Consider the following 26,542-nt stretch of genomic DNA (forward strand, 5'->3'; position numbering starts at 1 on the left):
GACACATAAATTTCTCTGTCTATTGAGTGAGATGCATAGACACTGCTGTGCTGCTACCAAATTGCGACCATGTTTTTTATTTTTTATTTTTTATTTTTAACCTTTATTTATTTGCACCCATTATATTATAATAATTTGTTTATCACCATCTTGGCCTCGGTTTTCTACCCCCCCTGCATTTCAGATTTGAATCATGAAGTCTCCTCATTCCTTCCTCTCTCTCTCTCCCCTCTATATTAGCATCCAATTTCTCAACCTTCAAACCTCCAATTTTTGAACCTCCCCTGTATTTATCAGCTGAAGCTTGAAAGTTGAAAGCTCTTCAACTCTTTTTGATGGTGCTGAAACTCACGCAACTTGAAAACCATACTCTTTCAAGCTCTGTTGCCTGTTGGGTTTGTTGCATACATTCCTTTTACGTTGTTTCGTTTTAAAGTTGCAAGTTTTGGATGATCAATATGGCTCAGAAGCATTTACATGAGCTGCTCAAAGAAGATCAAGAGCCGTTTCTTCTCAAGAACTACATTGCTGATAAACGTTGCCAGCTGAAAAGACCCTCCCCAAAAACCCATTTGCAGGTCAAAAAACGCAGACCCATCTCCCAAGTTTCAAACTTTCCCGGAAACCTCTGCAAAAACGCTTGCCTTTTCTCTTTCCATGACTCTCCGGACCTCCGAAAATCTCCACTCTTTGAGTTTCCATCACCAGCAGCCAGAAGCCCATGCAAGAGTCCCAATGCCATTTTTCTTCAAATCCCAAATAGAACCGCAGCTCTGCTTGTCGAAGCTGCTATGAGGATTCAGAAACAGTCATCATCTTCAAAACCCAAAACCCAGAACAAAAATCACAGCTTTGGGCTATTTGGCTCGTTTTTGAAGAGACTAACAAATCGAAATCGAACCCAAAAGCGAGAAATCAGAGGGGATGGGGTTAAGGTCTCTGTTAAGGACATTCTTAGGTGGGATTCATCAGTTGGGCGTAGAAAGGTTTCCAATGAGGAAAAGATTGAGTCTTGTTTGGCTGTTGAGGAGCAAACTGCTTCTGAGATAAGCACTGGTTGTGAGGTGTGCTTTTCTTCTTCTTCTTGCACTGGTAGGCCCAGCAGTGCAGTGTGGTCTGAAACCAACGAAGACAAGTCTTTGGATTTAGATACTGCCTCAAGTAGCAGCCAGTCTGAGGACTCAGAAGTGATTGAGTTTGAGACCCAACAAAGCGTAGATTCAGCTTGTCTTTGCAATTGTGAGAAGATCAACAATGGCTTCTGTGATAGCCCTTTTCGTTTCGTGCTCCAAACAACACCCTCGCCGTCCGGCCACCGGACGCCGGAGTTTTCATCGCCGGCGGCGTCTCCTAGTCGCCACAAACAAGAGGTTTGTCCTTTCCTCCGGCTTATATACGAAATTGTCTTTTTTTATTGTTAATAGTAATTTAATTATACTAAAGTGAGTGAGTTGGTAACTCGGTCTACTTAAAGACGGTCCGAGTTCACTCGTTGAGGAACTTATGGAATTGTCGGCAACAAGATCACTTTTCAGAGATTTGGGTAGGGAAATTGAGTCACATTGAAGGTCATATGTGTCAATTTGAAGCTCAGCATAGCATGTAAACTTTTTGTATATATGTGCTTATCATGATACTATATTACTATGTCATTTGTCACTTGTATAGTCTCTGCATTGTAAATCTTTTTTGTTTGAAGAACTGTGTAGAAATAAATTTTCAGAACAAAAGACAAATTTGGTCTTGTTTTTTTGTGTTCGATCCCATTCATGAAGTCCCGACATCCCCTAAATTATATGCTTTTTATTGTAGTTTAAAAACTAGAGGAAAAGTCAAGCAGCCTCGCAATTATGGATCTGAGATTAATCTAAGTTGATTAAAATAGTTAAAGGCTTAGTTGGAAATTATTATTCTATAGCCCTATGTATATATGATTAGTGTTTTGATTAAGGTTTTAAACTTTTAATAGGAGGAGGGACTGAAGAAATTCCAAGTAGAAGAAGAGGAAGAGGAAGATAAGGAGCAGTGCAGTCCTGTTTCTGTATTGGACCCTCCATTCCAAGACGATGACGAGGGATGTGACGGTGACGGTGACGGTGACGATGAAGACGGTTTTGATTTGGAGTGCAGCTATGCCAATGTACAGAGTATGTAACAATTCCATTTGTACTAACTTCTATTTAATTTTGTACTGTTCTTTGTTGGTTGTGTGGTCGTTGTCAATGAGCTTACTGTTATGTTCTGTACAAAATGAAAACCAATTGGAGGGCCATGGCTCAACGACTGTTTGATTAAAGACACCATGCTTATCTTTGTGGGATCCATGGCAAGATTGCATCTCAGTGTTCTTATCTGTGTTGTGAAAGTTGTCCTTGTGTTTTGGTTAAGTGTAGGTGAAAAATCTCGAGATCTGACGTTTTGTATTCATGTAACAGACGTGTATTTGCAGTCTCATAACTGCATTTGTGACCCACAGATTGTTATGTGCAGAAGGCACGGTGCATGTGGTAGACCTCTTTGGTTCATCACCATTAATTCTCATTACAATTTTGTGATTTTGTGTTTGAAAGTTTTTGGCGGTTGATGGTTTTGAATCATAGATTTATGGCAATCATTCATCTATTGTCTGCAGTCCTTAGTTGTGGTTTCCTGATTTGGTTTAATTAGGGTTAAACTTCGTGGATATTTTAGTTTTTGCAGCCTTTCTGTTTTTTTTATTTTTATAATTTTTTAGTCGGTTGTCTAGGGTTTTATTTTTCCATAAATTAAGTAATAAGGTTTTCTCTCTACTATCTATGGACTTGGCATTCTTCGGAACCAACAAGGATATAGGTTATATTAGGTTTATGGAAAAACCTAGTGCCAATTTTGTGAATCTTCAAACAAATAACTAATCTTGGTATTTCCGGCCTTGAATTTACAGGAACAAAGAATCAGCTACTGCAGAAGCTTCGTAGATTTGAGAAATTGGCAGGGTTGGATCCAATTGAACTCGAAAAAAGAATGTCAGAAGAAGAAGATGATGATGAATATAACATGGATCATCTAGAAGGGCAATCAGAACAATATGACGACGATGAATCAGAAACATCAGATAGCAGGATGGAAGAAAGTCTTGATGAGCTTGTCAGAGAAATACTTTCCCAATCAAACTTCCATTGTATCCGAAAAAGAATCCCGGAAGACGTGAAGAGGTTAGTCTCAGATCTCATTGTTGAGGAACAGAAAGAAGAAGCTGCTTTTAGTGACGAGAGAGTAGTGGTGGTGAGAAGGGTCTGCGAGAGATTTGAGTCCTGGAAAGAGGTGGAATCTAACACCATTGACATGATGGTGGAGCAAGATTTCAGAAAGGAGCTTGATGGGTGGAAGAAAAATCAAGACCAAGTGGGAGAGACTGCAATGGAGATTGAGGTTGCCATCTTTGCCCTACTGGTGGATGAATTGGCAATGGAGCTAGTTTGATTATTAACTAGAAACTAATGAACAACCGGGAAAGGTTTGATGTTAAGGGACCATTCCAAAGAGTTTTGGCACAACTTGTAATTTTTTGTTTCGAAATCTAAAATATGAACAATTGGGAAGTATAGTTTGACATGCACTGCGAGGCAGAGGAAATAGGCTTAAAATAGTAAAGTACTTGGGTTAGGTGGGTGACATGGTATTATCAATGTATATGGATTATGTATCATGTATGTAGTTGGGGGGGAGGGGGGGGAGGAGATCCAGACGTATTCGTGCGTATTTAGACATGACATGTACAATTCTTGGCCCTTTAAATATTTATATTATTTCATAATCTTATGAGTTTTGTGTTTGTGTTGAGTAAAGAAGCATGAAACTTTAGTACATCAAAGGGATGATCAAAACCAGTGAAAGTGTCAAGGATCCAATAAAGTAGAAACCTACACTTTACCAACCCAAATATTCTTTGGCAAAGGATGACAACGAATTCAGTTCAACAATGCCTCAAGAAACGAATAAAGTTGAATAGGACTCAACACTATTTTGCAAACCAAAATGTACAAGCTCATCTTAAGATTGAGAATGTGAATCCCAAATCAGTTTTCACATCGGAGTATTAGAGTTTTGCCTAATAGTTTGAATAATCTTAGACCGTTTCACCCATTGTCAATTGATTGGATTGAATGCTCACATTTGAATATAGTTCGAGAAAACACCAAACGTTTAAGAGCATAATACTTTAGCACACCAAAGTATGAAAATCAATAAAAATGTGAAGGATCCAATAAAGTAGAAACCTACACTTTACCAACCACACATTCTTTGGCGTATCATGCCAACTTGCCAAGGAACTTAGTTCACGAATGCCTAAACAAACGAATCAAGTTAACAGATGACTTAACACAAATTGATAATCCTAAGTTCTTGTTCTTGGTTTTTGATTATATTGTTAGATTAAATAAAGTCTAGATGGGGATATGTTATGTTGTCCTTTTGTTGTAACTTACATTATGATGGACACATTATTGAAACCCTTAATTATTAATTCTTGGGGAATAATAAGTAGTGATGGGACGGTCTATCTGATCCTATTATTGACCAGACCCTAAAATAAAAATAAAAATAAAAATAAAAATAAATAAACAGATGCAAAAGCTAGAGAACGATCAAACACCAAGACAGGGGTTTGTCTTCGTCATTTTCATGTCGATTAAAAAATATTTAACTTTGTTATCCAGAGAGAATTTGTTGTAACTTGTAAGTTGTAAGCCATAGTCTTGAATGTGTGCTTTGGATTGGACTTAGATTTGGGCTGCAGGGTTATCAATTCTTCCCCCTAATAATTGTTCAGTACTTCTAGGGCCAGAAGTATTTGACTGCTTAGGTTCCGTTTCTAGGCCTAAAGTTGTTGCTGATTCTTACGGATAGAAGTTTGTTGCAGCCCACGTTCTCTTAACTCCATCTCAATTGCTTGAATTGCACCAATATTGTCTCAAACTTAATTAGATCCAACACATCAGAAAATCATGACATGGCATAATATGAAACTCGCCACATTGAAATACAAATATACTCATATTATAAAACCCTCTATTTATTTATTACGATTACACCTTAAGTTCATGGCCAAAAACACTCTAGGGTCATTTTCATTTTGAAAGGGGAAGGGAGCCACTGTTCTTCCTCCCCTCTCCTTTTCTCCCTTATTCCCTTCTTTCCTTCCCCCCTTCCCCCCTTCTCCTCTATTCCCCCATTTTCAGAGATAAATTTTTTTCTCTATTTGTCTTCGTTTTGTTATGATTTTCATCCACTCATCACATGCAGATGAGTTTCGCTTTCGGATCTCTACCACTATCCTTTTAGCGGTTTCTTCACATTTGGAATAAGTCATATAGACTCTTTGGATTTTCTGTGTAGTTTTCACCTATCTTTTTATAAGAGTTTTTTTATCTCGCCTTTGTGAGAGCTTTCCAGCTCTCTTCTATGAGAGTTTTATTTGTATTGTTATGGCTTGATATTCTTTTAAGCTTTATATGTATATATATATTTTTTTGAATTTGCACTCTTAGTTGGGATGCCTATGTCAGAGTTTCTTCGATTCTGCGCAATCGTTAATATAGGGGCCCCAAATTGTCTTAAGTGTATTCAATTGTGGTTTTAATGGATTGTTTTGAAGCTTAAGGGGGTATTCAATTGAGATTTTAAAATATTATTTTGGGATAAATAAGTCTTGTGGTATTCAATTAAGACTTTTAAATAATCTAAACAAGTCTTGTGGTATTCCATTAAGACTATTAGAATTTTTTAAAGAGAGTGTCAAAATCTTGTGGTATTCAATCAAGACTTTAAACAAGTAACAAAAAGTCTTATGGTATTCAAAAACTTGTTAATTTCAAAGGATTTTTTCAAATGTGAAATTGTGTGAGACTTTTTAGTGAGATGTATCCCTATCTCAAATCCCACCCTAACCCATGAGACTTTTTTGCTTCACGTGAGATTGTTTTTTGTGCTCATCCACTTCGCCTTCTATCAAATCTAACTTCAACACCTAAAGCTTCACCGCCACCAGCCATCTATGCAACTCTACCTGCAAACCCACTTCACCTTCTCTATAGCCATGATTCATGTTGTTTACTTATAGGAGGTTTGGGAGAATTTCAAGGGAAGTAACTTTTCGTCTTTTCTTTCCTTTTCCCTTTTTTACTGGAGAATAGTATACAGTTCAGCCAAAACATATTGTTACTCTATACATGTCAACTTTCTTTATGAATTTTTTTTTGGGGAGCTTTGAGATTCAATGAAACTATCCATTAGACGAACAACACTAGAAATTCACACACAAGATGACCAATGAGAATACTTATTTTTTTTGTTCTTGTTGCCTCGGTCAACATGGATAGAAGAGAAAAAGAAGGTGGTAGGGGATAGAAGAGAAAATACTACTACAAAAAAAAACATAGGGTAGAAACTCCATTTGCATAGAACCACATGATATCTCATAACAGTAACAGTTCATAAGGTAACACAAGCAAGTTCCTTTTATACTATTTGACTGGAGTTACCAGCTGTGTAGGGGGCCAACGTTAAGATGGTAAAACCAGCAGCCTCCCTTGTTCTGGGTTCACTATATTCGTCGGGTTAGGTATTTAAAAAAGTTTCAAATTTTGGTTTGGGCTATGGCCCTATTTAGTCAGACCTAGATATAAATCCTATGATATAAATCCATGTGGTCCTTTCAAATCTTATAAAATCTTATGATATAATCTTTAAAATCCAAAAGTTAAAAATCTTGATTATACAAAATTATCAATAAAATCTTATAAGTCATTACATTCTGATTAAATCCGCTAGATTTTTTTTTATTTTTAAATAGTTTTTTAAAATCTCAATTGAATACACCCCCCTAAAAGTACGGAGGTATTCAATTAGAATTTTTAAGTAATCAATAAAAATCTAGTGGTATTCAATTTAGATTTTTAAATAATCAATACAAGTCCGGTGGTATTCAATTAGAACTTTTAAAAAATAAGAAAAAGTACCATGGTATTCAAAAACTTACTGATTTTGAGGTATTTCATTAAATGATGTATTGTGTGAGACTTTTGAGTGTGTGATATAAATACCAAATCACATAACAAATCTCATCTTCCTATGCATGATTCTCATATACCCTCTCATACTTCTTTTTTTCCCCACTATTTTTGTATGCTTTTGACTGTACATAAAAAAAACTTTTCATAAGAGAGACGATAAAGAAACATTAACAAGACAGACGATATTGCCTCTTCTAGAGCTAATGGGCATTTTCCAATAGCTCTTCTTTCCTTGTAGACAAGCTTATTTGAAGCAAAATTATATTTTTGATACTTTTTTTTTTTAGAATCTCCTGCTCATTGTAGACATTTCCTCGCAAGGAGTTGCAGCCCTCCACAACTCTACCAGTGTGCCCACAAGTTGCTTGATCTAATGCCTCAAAGAGGCTTTTATTTATTTATTTATTATTATTATTTTATGCGTAGCTGCTGCGCATACGGCTCACATGGCTAAATATTTTTTTCTCTAATTCCCTGTCCCAAAACGTTTGGGACCAGGACAAAGCAAAAAAAGAAAGAAGAAGCCTTACCCACAATCTAGAGGAAACATTGATAAGGTGCAATGTGTTTTTTTCACTCCACAATTTTGGTCCAAGCTTTGACAAAAACTAGGAGTAGTCATGGGGTTGGGTTAGGAGTTTTCAGTATGTTTCTTTATTTTGTATTTCTGGTGCTATCTGTTTTGCATTAGGTGTTGGTGGTTTTGATGTAACTTCTAGCCTCTGCTTATGCTTTTGTATTTCTATTGTTGGTTTCTCAGTTGTGTTGTGTTTCTTTAACGTATTCATTTTGGCCATGTGTAGCTATGTTGGGAGTTACATTATTGATGTCGGTGTACTCTCACTGGACTAACCTTTGATGGTTACTGTGCCTCCATCTTTGTATTAACCCTAAAAAAATTGGGTATATTCCCTCAGGTTATGTATTTAAGTGACTGATGATGGGTGACAGAGTTCCAGCTTGTATAGAAATATAAGTAAAATCATGTAATTTCAATCTATTAAAATCATGAGTAAAATCATATAATTACAAATCCGGTTGAAATCCATTACATTAAAATCATGTAACTACAATCTATTAAAATCTCAATTGAATACACCCCCGTTAATTTTGATGTTAGATCACTCTGCTATTGTAATGGCCATTTGTGGTTGGTGGTTTTTTTTATATTGTATTATGAATGCAATCACAGAATTTCTAAAAAAAAATAAAAATCCATGGCAAATAACTTTAGGGTTAACTAGTGATAAATTTTATTTTTTTTGCTAATTTCTCCCATACTGTCTAAATCTTCAACATTTCACCCAATTTTTGATTAATTATTTTTGTGGAAAAAATTGAAGAAAAAGAGTAAACCCAACCCCCCTCCCCCCAAATTGAAGAAACCAGTCCTCATTTCCCCTATACAAATTCGGGAAGCAAATCATCAGTAATATGATACAAACATAACCAATAACTTTATCGAACACTCATATGCTACGATAACATGTGAATTAGTACACCATGATGTGGCAAATGTGGCCGTAACATCCAATAATTTCTGGAGAATCAAAACCAAATTGCTTTTGGATGCAAATAATTAAGATACACGTGTCCTTATTAAAATACGACAATTGATGCACGTGATGAGTTCAGTTATGGTCACACTCACCCAGGACCTAACATTGAAATTGTTTTCCTTAGTGGTCCTTAATCTGACTTCCATCATCCCACTGCCAAGTGTCCAGAATCAGAATAATATAAAAAGCCCAATCTGACTTCCATCATCCCACCGCTCTGAAAAACCACCACCGTCCTCCGTCCCCAATATCTCATTTTCTAGTGCGGACCTTGTCCTTTCAAAACCCATGAAAAATTCAAAACCATGAAACCGTCTAAAAAGCAAAGGCCGCATTGATTTCATTATTTTATGAAAATGCAATGGCCATGCCTATCTACCTTCTATGACTTGTCCATTCAGACAGAGAGAGAACTTCTCTGGTCCCCCATCCACCAAAATAAAATTTCAAACTAAAAAATTATTTTATAGCAAACACAAAAAGAACATTTCTTTTCTCCCACGTGGGTTTTTGTATTTCTGGAACCTCTTCCACGTTTAACATTCAACAACGTTTAAAATTAAAACACAACACTACTGCATGAAACATGGTCACTTTCATATCATTAAATCTTTGTTTCGATCTATAGCTATAGCTATAAATATCCCTCCTCTGCAAACCCTCCAAAGTTCTCTATCAACATTAACATGACAGATTTTACAGACGACGCGTCGTCGTCTTCTTCGAATCGAGTTTCAGCTCAGGCCCACTTGCAGAGTGTAGAGTTCAAGAAGAGGAAGGCAGGGAGGAAGAAGTTCAATGAGACAAGGCACCCAATTTACAAAGGCGTGAGGCAAAGGTGTGGAAAGTGGGTTTGTGAGCTGAGGCAGCCTGATCAGAAGAAGTCCCGGATATGGCTGGGGACCTTCACCTGCCCTGACATGGCGGCTAGGGCTTATGATGTAGCGGCTTTGGCTCTCAAGGGAAAGTCTGCTGCTTTGAACTTTCCTCATGAGGCAAGTACCCTGCCACGCATTGCGTCCACGTGTTCTGTTAAAGACCTACAGTGTGCTGCTGCGGAGGCTGCTGAGGGTTTTTTTGAGGTTGAAGTTAAATCATCAGGTTTGGAGGAGAAGGAAGAAGAAGAAGTGGTGTATTTGGATGAGGAGGAGTTGTTTAACATGCCGGGGTTGATTGACAGCTTGGCTGAGGGTTTGATTCTCACTCCACCAGCCATGCAGAAAGGTTTTAATTGGAATGATTTTGATGATGATATGGAGAATGCTGTTGATTTTTCCTTGTGGAGTGATTGATTCTTTGAAAATAATTATCAGCTGGACTTGTAATGAATTCTTAATTACACATTGTCTGGGAATAATTTACAAAAAAAATAATAATATCCAAAAAAATAAATATTGCAAAGTATGTTTGCCAAAGTGATCCCATGTTGGATTCTTCATGAATGAAGAAAAAAGGAAACAAGAAAATGAGTGAGATCGGTTTGTTTTATGATTTAGAGGTTGAAATATAATTTCATGTTTCTGAACATAAATCCCTATTTCTAAGAAAATAAAAATGAAAATAATTTCATTTTCTAAGTTAGGTGTTTTGTTACCAACCAAAGAAAACAATAGATTAGGTCATTTGATTCTGATGATGGATGGATTCAATTATATAGTTTGTTAGTTGGGATTGTTTTCTGCACATCATCACTGAGTCTTATTTGCAGGTTGTATCATTGCCGATACAAAAATGCTAGTCATACTATATTTGTATACAAAAATGCTAGTCATACCACATTGTACCACCTCTATTAGAGAGGTGAGATCTACTTCTAATAGAAAGGTGGTACACAATGTGGTCTACAAATTAATGTGGCATGCCTAGCAAAGTCATTCTATAGTGAGCGCCTTATTTCTGACATTTTGGTGATGTCTTATATCTTAACTGTTGAATCAGGCTAATCAACTTAATCTAACGACTAACTAATTTAATGCAATGATTAAGAGATATGACTTCACCTCAAAGCAATATATAATGCCCTCGCCATAGAATTCTTGATACCTAGCATTGCTCGTTTGCATATAGCCGCGTACTTGTTCTTCCAACTTTCAAATAAGTTTCGACTATGAGCCACAACTGTTTTATCGGGCTAACAAAAATGGGCCATTGGTTACTAATAATGGGCTTTCAATTTAAAATACAACAATAAAAACAAAACAAAAAGATACTCGAGCCTGGTTCGTCGGCGTTATTTGGACATTTCCTCAGACGCTCGAGCCTCCAACGCGAACCACGAACCAAGAACGAAGTCGACACACGAACGGTACAAATTCTCATCCCTTTCCTCTTCTGTCTGCTATATCATCCCCCCTCTGATTTTGGTTCAATTTGTGATGGATTTGGGGTTCAATTTTGACTGGGTTAGGGTTTATCTCTCAGATAAAAGTTTAGGGTATCCATGAGTGTTCAGCTTTGAATGGGATAGGGTTTCTCTCTCTAATATACTGCATCAGCATGTTACTGATACTGAGCTTTTGTATTTATGTCGATTTCTTTGAGTCATTCATTCTGTATTTCTTCAAAGTATTATTTTCTATTTTCTTTTTGCCAAAAAAGTATTATTTTCTATTGGATTAAAGCCTGTGGAATGCATGATTGACAATTGTTGGTAAATCCTACAGGGTTTCTATTTGGTCTCTATAAAGAGTGTGCTGCTCCTTATTAAACCAAAGGTATGTGTGATATATATGCAGCCTCCTGAATTATGCTGTCCTATTCTAGAATTTAATATGTAGTGGTTTTGGCAAAACAGTGTTTTATGGATAAGTATAAGTTTTATGTATTGGGATCTTTACTGATGATGCAAGAATGCCATGTCATCGCAGGATAAGAACAGTGATTCTTGCAAATAACATTTTCTGTCAGATGTGGTTCATAGAATAAGAACACGATAACAACAGTGTTACTTTTTAGTCATAATAGAAATATAGAAGAATCATAGGAGCAGTATTATTATATACAACTGAAAGTTTGGGGTTTGTTGTTTAGGGCTTGCCTTCTGCAGTCACTATAATCACTTTGCAAATATTGGGGGGATAATTTTAACTGTCTAGAATAGATACATTTTTTTCTTCTTCGAGTAGTTGCAGAAGTAAGAATTTTTTTAGAGGGAGAACCGTGTGAGGGACACCTCTTGGTTTAGACAAATTCACTGCTTATCAAGATGCCACATCCTGGGAAGGGCACCTCTTTGTTTCCAGGAACTGACTTAAGTTGGTTCCAAATTGAAAGATAATGAGCTGTTAGTTGGAGTGGGATTAGGATTACACTGGAAATTAAGGTTGTTAGTTTTGTGCAGATTGGTGTAATGATGGAGTATTTGACTATTTTTGTTCCCTTTTCAATTTCATAGATTGCATAAAAAGTTTCATCATTGCTCTCCTTTTTCATTTATTTGTTTGTTCGTGATCTTAATGTTATGAATTGCTTGCTGACATTGGGTGTTTGACTAATTATAAATCAAATGGAAGCCATAGAGCTCTGGCTGTGCTTGTTTCAAAGGGGTTTGGATGTTTGAAAATAAATGTTTGCTTCCCAAATGAGTATGAATGTTAGGGCCTTCATGAATTAGAAAACTATTTTATAGCAAACACAAGAAGAAATTTTTTTCTCCCACGTGGGTTTTTATATTTCTGGAACCTCTTCCACGTTTAACATTCAACAACGTTTAAAACGCCACTGCATGAAATGAAACGTGGTCACTTTCATTAAATCTTTGTTTCCATCTAGCTAGCTATAAATGTCCTTCCTGTGCAAACCCTCCAAGATTCTTCATCAATATTAACATGACAAATTTTACAGACAAGCCATCTTCCTCTTCAAATCAAGTTTCAGCTCGAATCAAGTATACGCATGATCATATATACGTATTCAGTAAGATCAGTTTGTTTTATGATTTAGAGGTTGAAATGAAATATAATTTCGTGTTTCTAAACATAAATCCCTATTTCAAAGAAAATAAAAATTCATTTTTTAAGTTAGCAGTGAGTGTGTTATTTGCAGGTTAACATGTCGATGCATAGGCTGGTAAATAGTCTATTTGGATGTAGCCACAAACTTCCTCCAAGTTTCAAAGCCAGTTTAAATTTGCAAAAGGGGCTTAACAATAATGGGTTTACAATTTAAAATAAAGCAATAAAAAACAAGGAAGCTTTAGTTTTCACACACTATTTAGGTAAATAGGAATTCAATTTCAGCTAATTAGGATAAAGCCAAAAGCCAAAATATAGTACTTGCTTTTATCATAATATAATTAAAGAACACTAAAATTACAACATATGCCATTATTTTTAAATTTCAATATTTAGTTTCAAATTTACAAAATATGCCATTATGCCATTTGCTCGAGTATTCGTCTTCACCTCGAGAAACCGCCTTCCACATTTTCACACTATTCCCAAAAACTTAGAGACTGCACGGCGATGATTGTTCACGGTAAACCACGATCAACGACGACCACCAAGGATAGAAGCCGATTCTCACTCTCTTGGAAAAAAACCGTAAGAAAATCAACGCTCTAACACAAATTTGCTTTCGATTTTAGGAATTAAGGATTTTAGACATTTTAGCAACTGTTCGTTATGCATGCTTCCTTTGGAAAAATATATGACTCTTTGGATTCACAACTACTCTTGGTTTAGGTTTTGCCTTCGTTTATAGGGATTAAGGATTTTAGAAATTTTATCTACTGTTCATTCTTTATTCTGTAATGTAGTTTAGGTTTTGGGTTTAGTTTTGGTTTCAAAACCTCTAAAAACCAAAAAATCACCAAAGAAAGAGAAAGAGCATCAAATATATATGTTTTCTGAACTAAAGAAAACGGAAATTGCACAGCAGTTTCCGGTTTAGTTTGTAGTTCTTGTTTTGACTATTCTGATCTTTCCATTTCATGTCAAGTTGCTCATATTATATTTATATTATGTTTGATGTTTTGCGTTTTGGATTGCTCCTTTTAAAAGAGGAAGAGCATCAAATATTTCTATTTTATGCGTTGCAAAAAACGGAAACTGCATTGCAGTTTGCGTTAATTCAATGCAATGAACCATAAACTGCATTGCAGTTTCTTTTTTCTATTTTTTGCTAAACTATTTATACTTATTCCTTATAGTTTATCTCTACTTGTCCTAATAGTGTTTTCATCCATTGTTGTTTCAGATCACAAATGGCACAAAAAATGTCACCACAAAAGAATGAGGTTCAAAACCAACGAAAGCCAATAATCAAAATAATGGCCCAAAAGAGAAAATCAAAGGCAAATTATAATAGGAAAGCAAAGCACCCGGCTATATCCAGTTTCGGTGCAACGTCAATGCTTTCAATAGCATCATTACAGACATTAAAGACAAGCTAACTGCTCAAGAAAAAGCCTTTCTGGAACTTGATTGAGCTGTTTTACAACAAAAGAATTGACATGAATAACATGAATAAGTCGAACCTTGACTTAGTAAAGTTGGTCAAGAAGTTTGATCTAGATACAAAGTCCTTCAATTTTGGCACCAAATCACAGCCAATGCAGTGACTGAGATTCTAGGACTTCCAAACGAAGGAAGCTCTGTCAAACTTGGCAATGATGGATACACCTCTACCTTCAGAACAAGGCACTTTGGAGGAAAGTCAAAACCAACAAAAGGCATGGTAGAAGAAGAATTACAAAAGACAATTGTCTTAGCAAACCAACCGAAGAAAGAAAAGGCCAAGGTAAAGCAAAAGAAGAAAATGAAGAAGCTGAAGAAGAAGAAGAAGAATAGGAAGACAAACAGGAAAATGAGGTTGTTGACTACGACAAGGATGTGGTCAGCCTAATCTTGATTCTGCTCTGTATGACATTCCTCTTTGCCAACTCATCATCCACTTTGCACTGGAAAATTGTTGAGCACTGTGTGAATCTAGAGACACTTTCAAGCTATTTGTGGGCAAGAATTGTTTCAACCTACATAAATGACTCATTGATAAAAAAGGTAAAAGCAAAGAAGGGAGGAGAAGCCTCTATAGGAGTTTTTCGGGTTGCACTATCCTAATATTAGTAAGTAAACAGTGGCTTATGCAATGCATTTTGAGTTTTATGCAATGCAGTTTCCATTTACTGTAATGTAGAAACAGAAACTGCAATGCAGTTTTTGTTTTATCCAATGAAGTTTCCAGCCTAATTTCTGACATATCTTGTTTTTGAACTGTGCAGTTTCTACTGTGTGAGAGGACAAATATCATACAACCAATCCTTCGCAAGGAGAAAAAAATTCCTGCAATTCTTAAATGGAGTCTTGTGGAACTCCACACAAGATTCAACCAAATAGAGGACTTAAATGACATAGAGGTATGCAATTTATCCCATGTTTTATTTTTAATGTATCTTGAATGTGAATCCATACTAAATCATTCTAATTGTACAGAGTATTTTTAAAACCCCTAAAAAGCGAAAAACTACTAGAAAAGAGAGAGATCTTGTTGACAAGGTAATTTGAATTTGTATACAGTGGCTTATGCATTGCAATTTTTATTTTCTGCAATGCAATTTGCATTTTATCCAGTGCAGTTTCTAAATCATTCTCATTGTACACCTGATGTTCCTTCAAGAATACAAAGGCTAAAGAACAGAGAAAGAAAGAGGCGTTAAACATCTTGCTATGAGTACAAAAAAGATAAGCAACCAAAAAAGGAGTGCTTGAAAGTGTGTCTAGATTCACAGTGCTCAACAATTTTCCAATGCAAAGTGGATGAAGAGTTGGCAAAGAGGAATGTCATACAGAGTAGAATCAAGATTAGGCTGACCACATCCTTATCATAGTCAACAACCTCATTTTCCTGTTTATCTTCCCCTTTTTCTTCTTCAGCTTCTTTGTTAGCTTTTCCTCTGTTCGTTTTCTTCTTTTGCTTTGCCTTGGCCTTTTCTTTCTTCGGTTGGTTTGCCAAGGCAATTGTCTTTTGTAATTCTTCTTCTACCATGTCTTTTGATGGTTTTGACTTTCCTCCGAAGTGCATTGTTCTGAAGGTAGCAGTGTATCTATCATTGCCAAGTTTGACAGAGTTCCTTCATTTGGAAGTCCTAGAATCTCAGTCACTGCATTGGCTGTGATTTTGAATGATTTGGTGCCGAAATTGAAGGACTTTGTATCTGGATCAAACTTCTTGAGCAGCTTTACTAAGTCGAGGTTCAACTTATTCATGTTATTCATGTCAATTCTTTTGTTGTAAAACAGCTCAATCAAGTTCCAGAAAGGTGTTTTCTTGAGCAGTTTCTTCTGTCTTTCATTGAGTTTGTCTGTAACGTCTGTAATGATGCTATTGAAAGCATTGATGTTGCATCGAAACTGGATATAGTCCGGGTGCTTTGCTTTCCTATTATAGTTTGCCTTTGATTTTCTCTTTTGAGCCATGATTTTGATTCTTGACTTTCGTTGGTTTTGAGCTTCATTCTTTTGTGGTGACATTTCTTGTGCCATTTGTGATATGAAACATGAATAGATGAAAACACTATTAGGACAAGTAAAGATAAACTACAAGGAAGAAGTATAAATAGTTAAGCAGAAAATAGAAAAAGAAATTGCAATGCAGTTTCCATCAGAAATATTTGATGCTCTTCCTCTTTTAAAAGGAGCAATCCAAAATGCAAAACATCAAACATAATAGAAATATAATAGGAGCAACTTGACATGAAATGGAAAGATCAGAATAGTCAAAACAAGAACTACAAACTAAACCGGAAACTGCAGTGCAATTTCCGTTTTCTTCAGTGTAGAAAACATATATATTTGATGCTCTTTCTCTTTCTTTGGTGATTTTTTGGTTTTTAGAGGTTTTGAAACCAAAACTAAACCCAAAACCTAAACTACATTGTAGAACAAAGAATGGACAGGACGTAAAATTTCTAAAATCCTTAATCCCTATAAACGAAGGCAAAACCTAAACCAAGAATAGTTGTGAATCCAAAGAGTCATCCATTTTTCCAAAGGAAGCATGCATAATGAATAGTTGCTAAAATGTCTAAAATCCTTAATCTCTAAAATCGAAGGCAAATTTTTGTTAGAGCATTGATTTTCATACAGTTTTTTCCAAGAGAGTGAGAATCGGCTTCGATCATTGGTGGTTGTCGCTGTTGGTGGTCATCGTTGATTGTGGTTTACCGTGAATGGTCGTCGCTGTGCAGTCTGAGTTTTTGGTAGTAGTGTGAAAATGTGGAAGGCGGTTTCTCGAGGTGAAGACGAATACTTACACGAATGGGTAATGACATATTTTGTAAATTTGAAACTAAATATTGAAATTTGAAAATAATGGCATAATGGCATATGTTGTAATTTTAATGTTTTTTTAATTATATTATGGTAAAAGCAGGTACTATATTTTGGCTTTTGGTTTTATCCTAATTAGCTGAAATTGAATTCCTATTTATCTAAATAGTAAACTATATAGTGTGTGAAAAGTAAAGCTCCTGGCCATGCTTTTTAAGAAGAAGGGTAGCCTTGTCTTTTCAGTTTTTATTTTTAAGCTGGCCAAATGAATCTAGTCCTCTTTGGCATAATCTAAAATAACAATTCTTTTCTAGGTATTAAAATCCAAACAAAAATACCCAATGTCTCAAATACTAATTAGTAAAGTTACTTATGTCTAATACCTAATTTTTCTTAAAAAGAAAACCTAAAATAAAAAGATACTATTGACTTTTATTTTTTTGTTTTTCTAGATACTATTGAGTATTGACTATTCATTGAGTCCAACGTTCTTCCCGACTTTTCCGCATAAAAATCGATATGAATCCTACATGGGTATCACTATTCACGATAATAGATTCTAGAACATACGAAAAACTTGGAAAAAAAAGTTTTAAGGTTTTTTCTCGCCAAACAAAAGAGTTCCTAAAAGTTATTTTTGAGGCCTTTTTTCAGTGACCTAGACCCTGTTAAATATACATATTACTGTTTTTTTTTTTTAAAGAACTACAGGATGGATAAAAATCATGTTCCATTAGTTAGGTATCAAATATTGAAATTCTGAATTTACAAGTTAGATAAATAAAACATATATGTTTAACAAAATGATTTATTACAAAACTTGTTTCAAAATGAAATTGGAAGTGACAGCATTAAAATCTTGAAACATAAGAAGAAGTTGAATGAGGACATCATTAATGAACATATCTTGTAGATAAGGATATTCAACTTATAAGTAAGTTTGAATCTTCGACCACACAAAATAATACAGAAACAAATGGTGGTTGACTGGTTGGTTGAGCAACTTTGACGTTTTATGCGCATTCGAATACCTCTCTTGATTATATTATCCTGAAGTCCTTGTCTTGCTGTCCAATAAACCCAGGTGTTCAACCTCTCACTGTCTCACACATCCTCCTCTCATTAAATAAACATCAATTTCAATTTCAGAACCCAATTCATCATCTTCATGACAACACTGGAGATGGGCACCAATCCAATACAACAAGAAACCAACCATGTGATCCGTATCTGGGAAGTAAACGAGGACCGCTTAGCCTCCATTCACAAGAAGATCTCAGAGCCTCCAAGGCTCCTCAGCAATGCAGCAGGCAAACCGTCTTGCTGCATTTTCAGAATCCCACAGAGCCTGCTCGAGATAAACGGCAAGTCGTACAACCCCCAGATCCTCTCAATCGGCCCATACCACAGAGGGGAGCCACGCCTCAAGATGATCGAAGAGCACAAGTGGCGCTACTTGGGTTCCTTGCTGTCCAGAACAGAGGCCAAAGGGTTGACTTTAAACGATTATTTCAAGGCGTTAGAGCCACTGCAAGCCGAGGCCAGAGAATGCTACTCAGAAAGTATAAACCTCAGTACAGATGAGTTCATTGAAATGATGGTTCTTGATGGTTGTTTTATAATTGAATTGTTTAGGAAATTTGGGCGCTTGGTTAAGTTTGAGGAATATGACCCCCTTGTCAGCATGGTTTGGATAATATCATTTTTGGTCAGGGACTTGCTTAGGCTTGAGAATCAGATACCCTATTTGGTTCTTGAGGTCTTGTTTGATCTAACAACTTTGCCAGAACATAAAGACAATGGGAAAACACTCTCGTTGCTTGCATTGGAATTCTTCAACCACCATATGCAGAGGCCTGACCATGTCATACAAAATCACCAAAATCTCACAGGTATGGTCTCAAATTTCGATTTTTAACTAATACCCTTTTTTCGATGTTTCGTTTAGTACATTTTCCCTGAAACTTGTTCATAATTGCTCCAGATTTTGTTTCTGTATTTTAATTAAACACCTTGCTCGTAGGCGTGCATTTGCTTGACTTGTTGCGCGCAAGTGTTATACCACCAGGCCATGATGAACCACATAGAGGCAACATTATCCCAACACATACCATTCATTGTGTTTCGAAGCTTCGCCGTGCCGGGATCAAGCTCAGACCGTGCGAAGGTGAGAGCTTCTTGGTGATCAAATTCAAGCGCGGAGTCATTGAAATGCCCACGATAACCATCGACGATTTCATGAGCTCCTTCCTGCTCAACTGTGTGGCCTATGAGCAGTGCCACAAGTCATGTTCCAAGCACATCACCACCTATGCAACATTGCTGGATTGTCTCGTGAACACATACAAGGATGTTGAGTACTTGTGCGACCGAAACATCATTGAGAATTGCTTTGGGAACGACGGGGACGTTGCTCGATTTGTTAACAATTTGGGGAAAGATGTGGCTTTTGATATGGACAGATGCTATCTGGCTAAGTTGTTCAATGATGTGCACCACTATTATGGGAATAGTTGGCATGTTCAATGGGCTAGCTTCAAGTACACTTACTTTGACACTCCATGGTCCTGCATATCTGCCTTTGCTGCATTGATTTTGTTGATAATGACCTTGTTGCAGACCTTTTACACTGTTCTAGGTCATTATCAGACTTGAAAAATGAAAATGGTGTTTGATATATATACATATTTACTATAAGTCTTTGCCTATTAATCTTGAGATTTTGATTCTGAAAACGGTTTAGAACATGATAAAATACTAACCGGTAAGTGCCTGAGCACGACTGATATAATAATTTCTTGTTGATCGTTGCTATGCTAAATTCTTGGAGTAAAATGATAATTTGATTGTAAACGCTAAACACTAAGCATGCATTTTATGCAAGGCAAATATGACCTTGATGCTCTGTTTGGGAAAACAGAGAAGGAAAAGAAGAAGGGAGAAAATGATATAAGAAAGAAAATAGGGAGATCTATAAGAGGAGAAGACAAGGGGAAATTCAGGGAAGAAAAAAGTGCGACAATTATTAATAGATCAAAGTAGAGTTTACATACTTATTTGGGTACTAGATGGGTCAATAATTTCACACAATGTATTTCAACGATTCGAACCGTCTAATTTTTAGATATTCCCTCAAATATCATGTCCGCAAAAAGTCACTTAAATTGCGAACGGAAATATCAAAATCAAACAAGGCTGTCCCCTGAATTTGCTTTTATAATACATAAAAGCAAATCCATCTAATAGTCTGCAACTCTGTTTTGATATCACGTCTTTTTGTGAGCAGGTTAGGCCATCTAATAGTCTTAGTAGTTTTATATGTTTGTGTACCAAATCCATCTTCTCGACGCAAATCATAGCATGAGTGGAAAACTTGACAAGAAAAGGCGACTTTTTTTTATAGTCTGTCTTTGTTATATAGACTTCACCTATATATCTACCCATATGTTGGGCTAGGTGCTCTGAACTTCAAGGTGTAGAATTTTATCCATGAAGAGCTCGGTGTGGGGTGAGGTGAAATGGGGAGATTAATCCTTAAATACATAAAATCTAAATTATAAAAAAAATATGAGTTCTAGAAATTCTTAACAAATCATCGTCAAAAATAGCCGCAGCCCAATTAGAAATCTCCCTCGTAGAGAGTTGCAAGTTAATATTATACTCCTTTCTGGATAATTGTTTCTCTACATGGACAATTCTATTTGATTCTCAACCAAGGCGGCGCATACTATGATATCATACTGTTATGACATGGGCTAGTGGCACGGCCAATGTCATGCACGCGACCGTGTTATTAAGACCATGACCAACCCTATCAGGTATGGTAATTTCCATTTCATCCCCCCAAAAAAAAAAAAATTATTTGATACACCTGCGCAAGTAGAAAGCAGATTATTAGTCTCGTGCTCTTGAAGGAAAGACTGCCTCTCAAAGTTGAATGTTTGAAATTTTCAACTCCACTCAGCATGCTCAAACTCAAACGTCTGGATTTTGAATTTTTCAACCCCTTAGCCTCCCGTACGTCTCAGTTCCTATATATATACCTTCATTCTTCCAAGTCTCCTACAAACAAACCCACCAAATATTTCACCTATCAGATTTGCTTCAAACTTCAAACCCTACTTTCTATTTTCAGCAATCAATACGGGATTTTCATCTTGGTTCAGAGCTGCTTCTATATCGAACAAATTCATGAGCTCACAAAACTGTTCAGGGCAAACTTCAGGACTGGTTCAATTTCCACAACCCACAAGACCAATAAACAGCTACAAGGACATGACGAGTTCAATGGCACTGCCTCAACCCACAAAGCCAATTAGCCTAGACAATATCACTTGTACGAATTCCGAGCCATACTTGCCCAAAACAGAAGCCAAACTTCCACAACAATTTGTTGATCGTGTAAATCTGGCACCGCCAACCGAAGAGGAACACAAGGAATCTCTTCATGGGTTGCTTGAAATCATCTCAGAGCTTCGTGAAAAAGTTCCTGCAAAATTAGCAGACCACTTACGTGATATGGATGGAACAAAAGCTCTACCCACTGTGCTAAAGGGTTCTACTGCTAGCCGTGGCCTTGAAGCTGTGGATTTGTCAAAGAAGCTTGAGCGCTTCAAGATACGAACTTTCGATTCAGAAGGAGTTGTGGAGGAGGAACAGAAGCGATAATGCGACCAATTAATTATTCGATTAAGAGTGATGTGTTAAGAAAGTCACTTTATTTTTTGTGCAAATTTTTTTTACTGAAAGTTTAGTTATTATTCATTTATTCACATTTTTTGTTTGATGCTTTGGAATATAGAATCAAATATCCTCATCTTCTTTGTTTTATTCATATTTAAATTCTCACTGTAATGTTATATTTATTTATAGAGAAAATTACATTTTAGTAGCCAGTGGGTTACCTAATACAAAATCAACACTTTTTTGGTTCATAAAATGAATACTTTACAGTGATCAATCTCCACTGGCACAGCCTCTACAACCACAACGCACACACTCTATAAGCTTCTCCTCCCGCAGATGCTTGGGCACTTGGCAGACACACGTCGTGGCAAAGTTGTGATCGCGAGGCTGCATGCATCTTAAACAGCAAAGGCGTTCATAACCAGGCTTTTTCCATTTTGCAATTAGATTGCGATCCCCATAGCCTTGGTCCAGGCAGAACTCGTACAGCTCCTTAGATATCTCATTTCTCAGATGGTGCAGGTCAAAAACGTAGCGGAATTGGTGGCGGGAACAGAGGTAGAGGAGAGCAGAAAAGGAAAGAGAATTGTAATTTGAAGTGAGTGAATAATTGTACAGTATGTTTACAACCTAGCTTATATATATAGGCAAAGCAAAACCTTAATGAAAACAGGAGAACATATCCTATCAGGTCCTCTATCAGAGAATTTGCCGGATTCTCCTTCTTTTATTTCAAATAGAAATCCTTCTCCGACCAAAAGAAGAAGAAGAAAATTTTATTTTATTTTATAGAAAACCGTTTTGAGTATCGAATTCAAAACAGCAAGGAAGCCCACATGTCGTTCACGGCCCAACATTCTGATTAAAATTTAAAAGCCCAACCGAAATATACTGGATAATTTATTTATTTATTTATATTGTTTTTGTTCCATCTTCCTTTAATGATCCACCAAAGCCCACAGTGTAATTTTGCAAAGACAAAACACCTCATTGAATTTGATGGCTGATGTGGATATTTGACAAGTTGTATAACTCTATACTCCACCTGAAATGTTAAAAAATACTAATATTTTATCATTATTTTTCAATGGATTTAAAAAATAATAAAAACTGGTGGGGCCAGAAGAATAAAAAAATCCGATGCAACCAATCAAAGACAACAAACAGTAATAGTAATTAAAGGTAAGTGGGGTAAAGAAAATAAATAATTAAAAATAAGGAAATAACGCCTCAGTATGTTGGGATCAATATTAACTTCTTTGCTCCAGCCTTCTTTTCTATGTCAATAATGACAACTTGGTTGGATCTCCAAGCAGCTTTAATTGTTACCGTTTGCCATGTTGCATGTCATTTAACTGGTCTGTTGGAGATGCTCTTAAGGCATCTTCTCACAAGGATTATGTGCAAGGCCAATTGACTTGATAGCTGCATAAGAATTCTTAGGGGCATACGTCGGATTGTTTCTTAAAATCCATTTTAAATAATTATCATTCTTTTTCAAAGAAAATATGTTACCTCCGCAATTAGAATCATTCATCAAGACCAATTTTCAGAACCAAAAAACTCATCCATAGCAAACTTGGAAAGCTTTCATGTTGCAATGAGTTGAATATCAAAACTATGGTTTACACCAAGAGAGACATACTACTAATACCATTTGCAAAGGGTCCATATTCAGGAAGATTAAGATCAGCTAATTGATACAAATATATCCATCTAGTATTACATTTCTAACAACATTCTGCTAATTAATCCCCGTTGGCACATCCTCTGCAGCCACTGTGTAACCTTTTCCTCCCTCAGTTATTTGAGAACTCGGCTGTATTTCGAACACAAACTCTATGTAAACAAGATGCCACAATCTAAATAGAAGTTGAGTAAGATACAAAAAGTATTAAACACATTTGGAAACGGATATCTAAATTCATTTGAAATGCTTAAAAACTAATTTGTTAAACATAGTATTACTTTCTCCCAATGTCTTCATTAGTTGCATATATTTGCAAAATTATTGAAATATTTTTATTATTATGAAAGAATCTAGAAGGTACTCAACAGAAGCTCTTCAACATATTTCATTGTCTTAATTAGTCTCTCCCAATATCTTAATTAGTCGCATATAGTTGCAAAGTTATTGAAATATATTTTATTATGACTAGCTAGTACTCAACAATGCTTTATTAAATATGCGTGTCTCAATGCTCATCCTATTCTTACCTATATGGCCTTCATGTAAATTTGACCACAACATCTCCAAAGAATGTTTGTATGATATTTTGTGCACAAAGACAATTAGGTTTCGATAACATAAAAAGATCCAATATTATCATCACAATCAAGCATTTGCTAAACCAAAATCTAATCTTCTTTACTTTAGCTCTCTGCAACTAAAGTTCATCCTCCATGGTTTTAATATGCCTTAACAGTCTAGGAATGATCTGCTTGGAACGATTGCACATTTCTGGGTCCGCCCACTCCCACAAATCACACCGTCAAACTCTCGGCATCAGTCACGGAATCAGATAGAAGAAAAGAAAAAATTCAAATAACCAAAAGCATCATAAACTCACCCCTTGTGTGCCACAAACATAGAACCTTGTTCCAAGGTTTAAACCTGTCCACAATATCCTTATTAACGTCTCTTTTCGACATTTACAGTATCTCTCCAACACAGCTCCTCCACATTCACTTGAGGTTGACGTCTCGCGCCTCATATCAGCAACCCCACTAGTCTATGTTACAAAATTGGGGCTTTAGGGCTAATTGATGGGGATTTAGTCGAAGTGAAGGGTGAAGTGGCGATTTTTCCTTTCTTAAATGGGTAGCGTGCGCCTCACATGGGAAGAGTAACAGAGAAATGGATGAAATCAGTCAAAATCTGATGGTAAGGACCTAATTGACTATTTTTAAGTATCCTTAATTTACCAAAAATTTAATCGAGGGTGCAAATTGACAATTATGGTATAGTTCAGAGCGCAAAACCGCATTTAAGCTTAAATAAAAAGTGTAAAGTTAACCATGGTTATGCTTATGGACACGTGTCAAGTATTAAAAAGGGTAGCAAGAATAACCTTGGGTTAAAGTGGTGAGCAAAACTACTTCCCGGAAAAAAAAAAAAAAAGAAGGGCTACTTTGAACCAAGATGATTTGAAAATAATGATGAGAAAAAAAAGGGGTTGTTTATTCAAATGATCCTCAAATTTATACCCGAGTTGCCTTTTGGTCTATCAACTAAATTATTCATTCAAATGGTACACTAATTATTTATTAATTGGGGGAGGAGGATATGGGGCAAAAGCCCCGATTTAGGACTGTTTTACCCCTATATTTGACGGCAATATTAACATAATGTAACAGTAGAACTAAGTCCTCGATGGACAGAGAAAAACATTAATTATCTTTGCTGTTGTTGGGAATGAACGAACGCCCTGGCAACACTCGACGATGGTGTTTAAGAAGTGGGGATTGAGAAATCGGCTCCAACGATGGTGTTTAAGAAGTGGCAGCACTTGACGATGCCCTTCTGTTATGAGCCGACTCCAATGGTCTGGGTTGCGACTGGGACTGGGATTGTTTGGGTTGTTGGAGAGAGAGTGTGTGTCTGATTGATTTGATTAAGTAAAGAACCATACTTTTAAAATAGTGCACCCCATCAAATCAGTGGGCAAACCTTGGCAACAATGGCAACAACATTCTGTTGCAGACCCACGATGAGATGGGTGTTGGATTGGAGTGGGGGAGGATTAGATGGGGTGGGGTTGGGTGGGCTGGTTGATGTGAAAACATAATTAACAGATAAAAGGCTGAGCCTTTGATTTCCATAATTGGCTACTGAATATATAGGTCAATACTAACCCAAATTTAGGAAATGTCAAACTAGGCTGTGCCCTTAATTTGGTTTTAATAATAGATCACGTCTTTTTTGACAGCAGGGTTAGGCTATCTAATTAGTAATAATAGTTTAGCATATCATGATTCCAAAAGTGGACAAAAGATGGCGGCTTTTATTTTTCTTCTAATTTTTATTTATCTTACAATAAAAACATAATCTGACTTACCTCATATGAGTCATAACCCACCCAAGCCCAAGCTCAAACAAAACCTAGACGACCTTCTTATTTAAATATTTTTTTAGTTAGAGCTATATTTCGTTTGACAATACATTTGACTGCTTCTCAAAGTTGAATTCAGATTTATTCAGCCACTCGTTATCTAACATATTCTTTTTGTTGACTGCTTTCCAAACTTCAATGCCGTAGTTTTGATTTCTTCAGACAGTCATACGTCCCCTATATATATGTAGAGCATGCAAATGCTTTGCCCTTAAAAACCATTTGCGCTCTCTCTCTCTCTCTCTCTCTCTCTCTCTCTCTCTCTCTCTCTCTCTCTCTCTCTCTCTCCAACTACAAAATATCAGACCACCCTCTTTCTATTTTCAACTCAATTTTCTCAACCCACAAGACCAAAACCAATAATTAAACATCTGCAACAACACGATGAGCTCAATGTCCTCAGAGCCTTTACAGTTCTTAATGCTTCATATGAGCGCTGGTACTTCTGGTGTTCATGTTAACGAGGAAGAAGGGCAAGCACTTGATGGCTTACTTGGGTTCATATCAGAGCTTTGGGAAAAAGCACCTGCAAAAATAGCAGACCAATTACTTAATGTGGATGGAACCAAAGCTCGAACCGCTGCGCAGAAGGTTACAAGTACGCACGGCCTTCAAGGATCAGTGGAGGAGTTGTTACACAAGCTTGAGCGCTTCAAGATACGGACTTATGATTTGGGAGGGGTTGTGAAGGAGGAAGATAAGCGATAATGTAAACTATTCAATTCCTATTCATTCTTTTTTTATTCAACTGTATCTCTTTATTCTTTATAAAGTAGAATCGATAATACTGAAGAGACCAAATTATTTATTCATACGTAAATTCATTATGAATTTTAATTTGCTCAGTATTTTTTTTTAAATAC

The 26,542-nt window shown here is 36.3% G+C and overlaps 3 protein-coding genes and 1 long non-coding RNA gene across 4 annotated transcripts; all 4 read left to right on the forward strand.

Annotated features, from left to right (window-relative positions):
- Positions 1 to 3,808, forward strand: LOC18769710. The gene is made up of 3 exons (XM_007204390.2): positions 1 to 1,370; positions 1,970 to 2,147; positions 2,924 to 3,808. The coding sequence occupies exons 1-3, from the start codon at positions 450 to 452 to the stop codon at positions 3,460 to 3,462; spliced, it is 1,638 nt and encodes a 545-aa protein (XP_007204452.2). The 5' UTR covers positions 1 to 449; the 3' UTR covers positions 3,463 to 3,808.
- On the forward strand, positions 9,301 to 9,943 carry LOC18771464 (dehydration-responsive element-binding protein 1F). The gene has a single exon (XM_007204712.2). It carries the CDS (start codon positions 9,301 to 9,303, stop codon positions 9,904 to 9,906), a length of 606 nt encoding a protein of 201 aa, XP_007204774.1. The 3' UTR covers positions 9,907 to 9,943.
- On the forward strand, positions 10,764 to 16,903 carry LOC109950137. The gene is made up of 5 exons (XR_002272436.1): positions 10,764 to 10,919; positions 11,278 to 11,328; positions 13,811 to 14,678; positions 14,835 to 14,969; positions 16,699 to 16,903. It is a non-coding gene; the product is annotated as an uncharacterized LOC109950137 (long non-coding RNA).
- LOC18771774 (UPF0481 protein At3g47200) lies at positions 17,905 to 19,599 on the forward strand. The gene is made up of 2 exons (XM_007204291.2): positions 17,905 to 18,773; positions 18,905 to 19,599. Exons 1-2 carry the CDS (start codon positions 18,050 to 18,052, stop codon positions 19,534 to 19,536), a joined length of 1,356 nt encoding a protein of 451 aa, XP_007204353.2. The 5' UTR covers positions 17,905 to 18,049; the 3' UTR covers positions 19,537 to 19,599.

The sequence above is a fragment of the Prunus persica genome, chromosome G7 (genome assembly GCF_000346465.2).
Source record: "Prunus persica cultivar Lovell chromosome G7, Prunus_persica_NCBIv2, whole genome shotgun sequence".
Lineage (NCBI taxonomy): Eukaryota > Viridiplantae > Streptophyta > Magnoliopsida > Rosales > Rosaceae > Prunus > Prunus persica.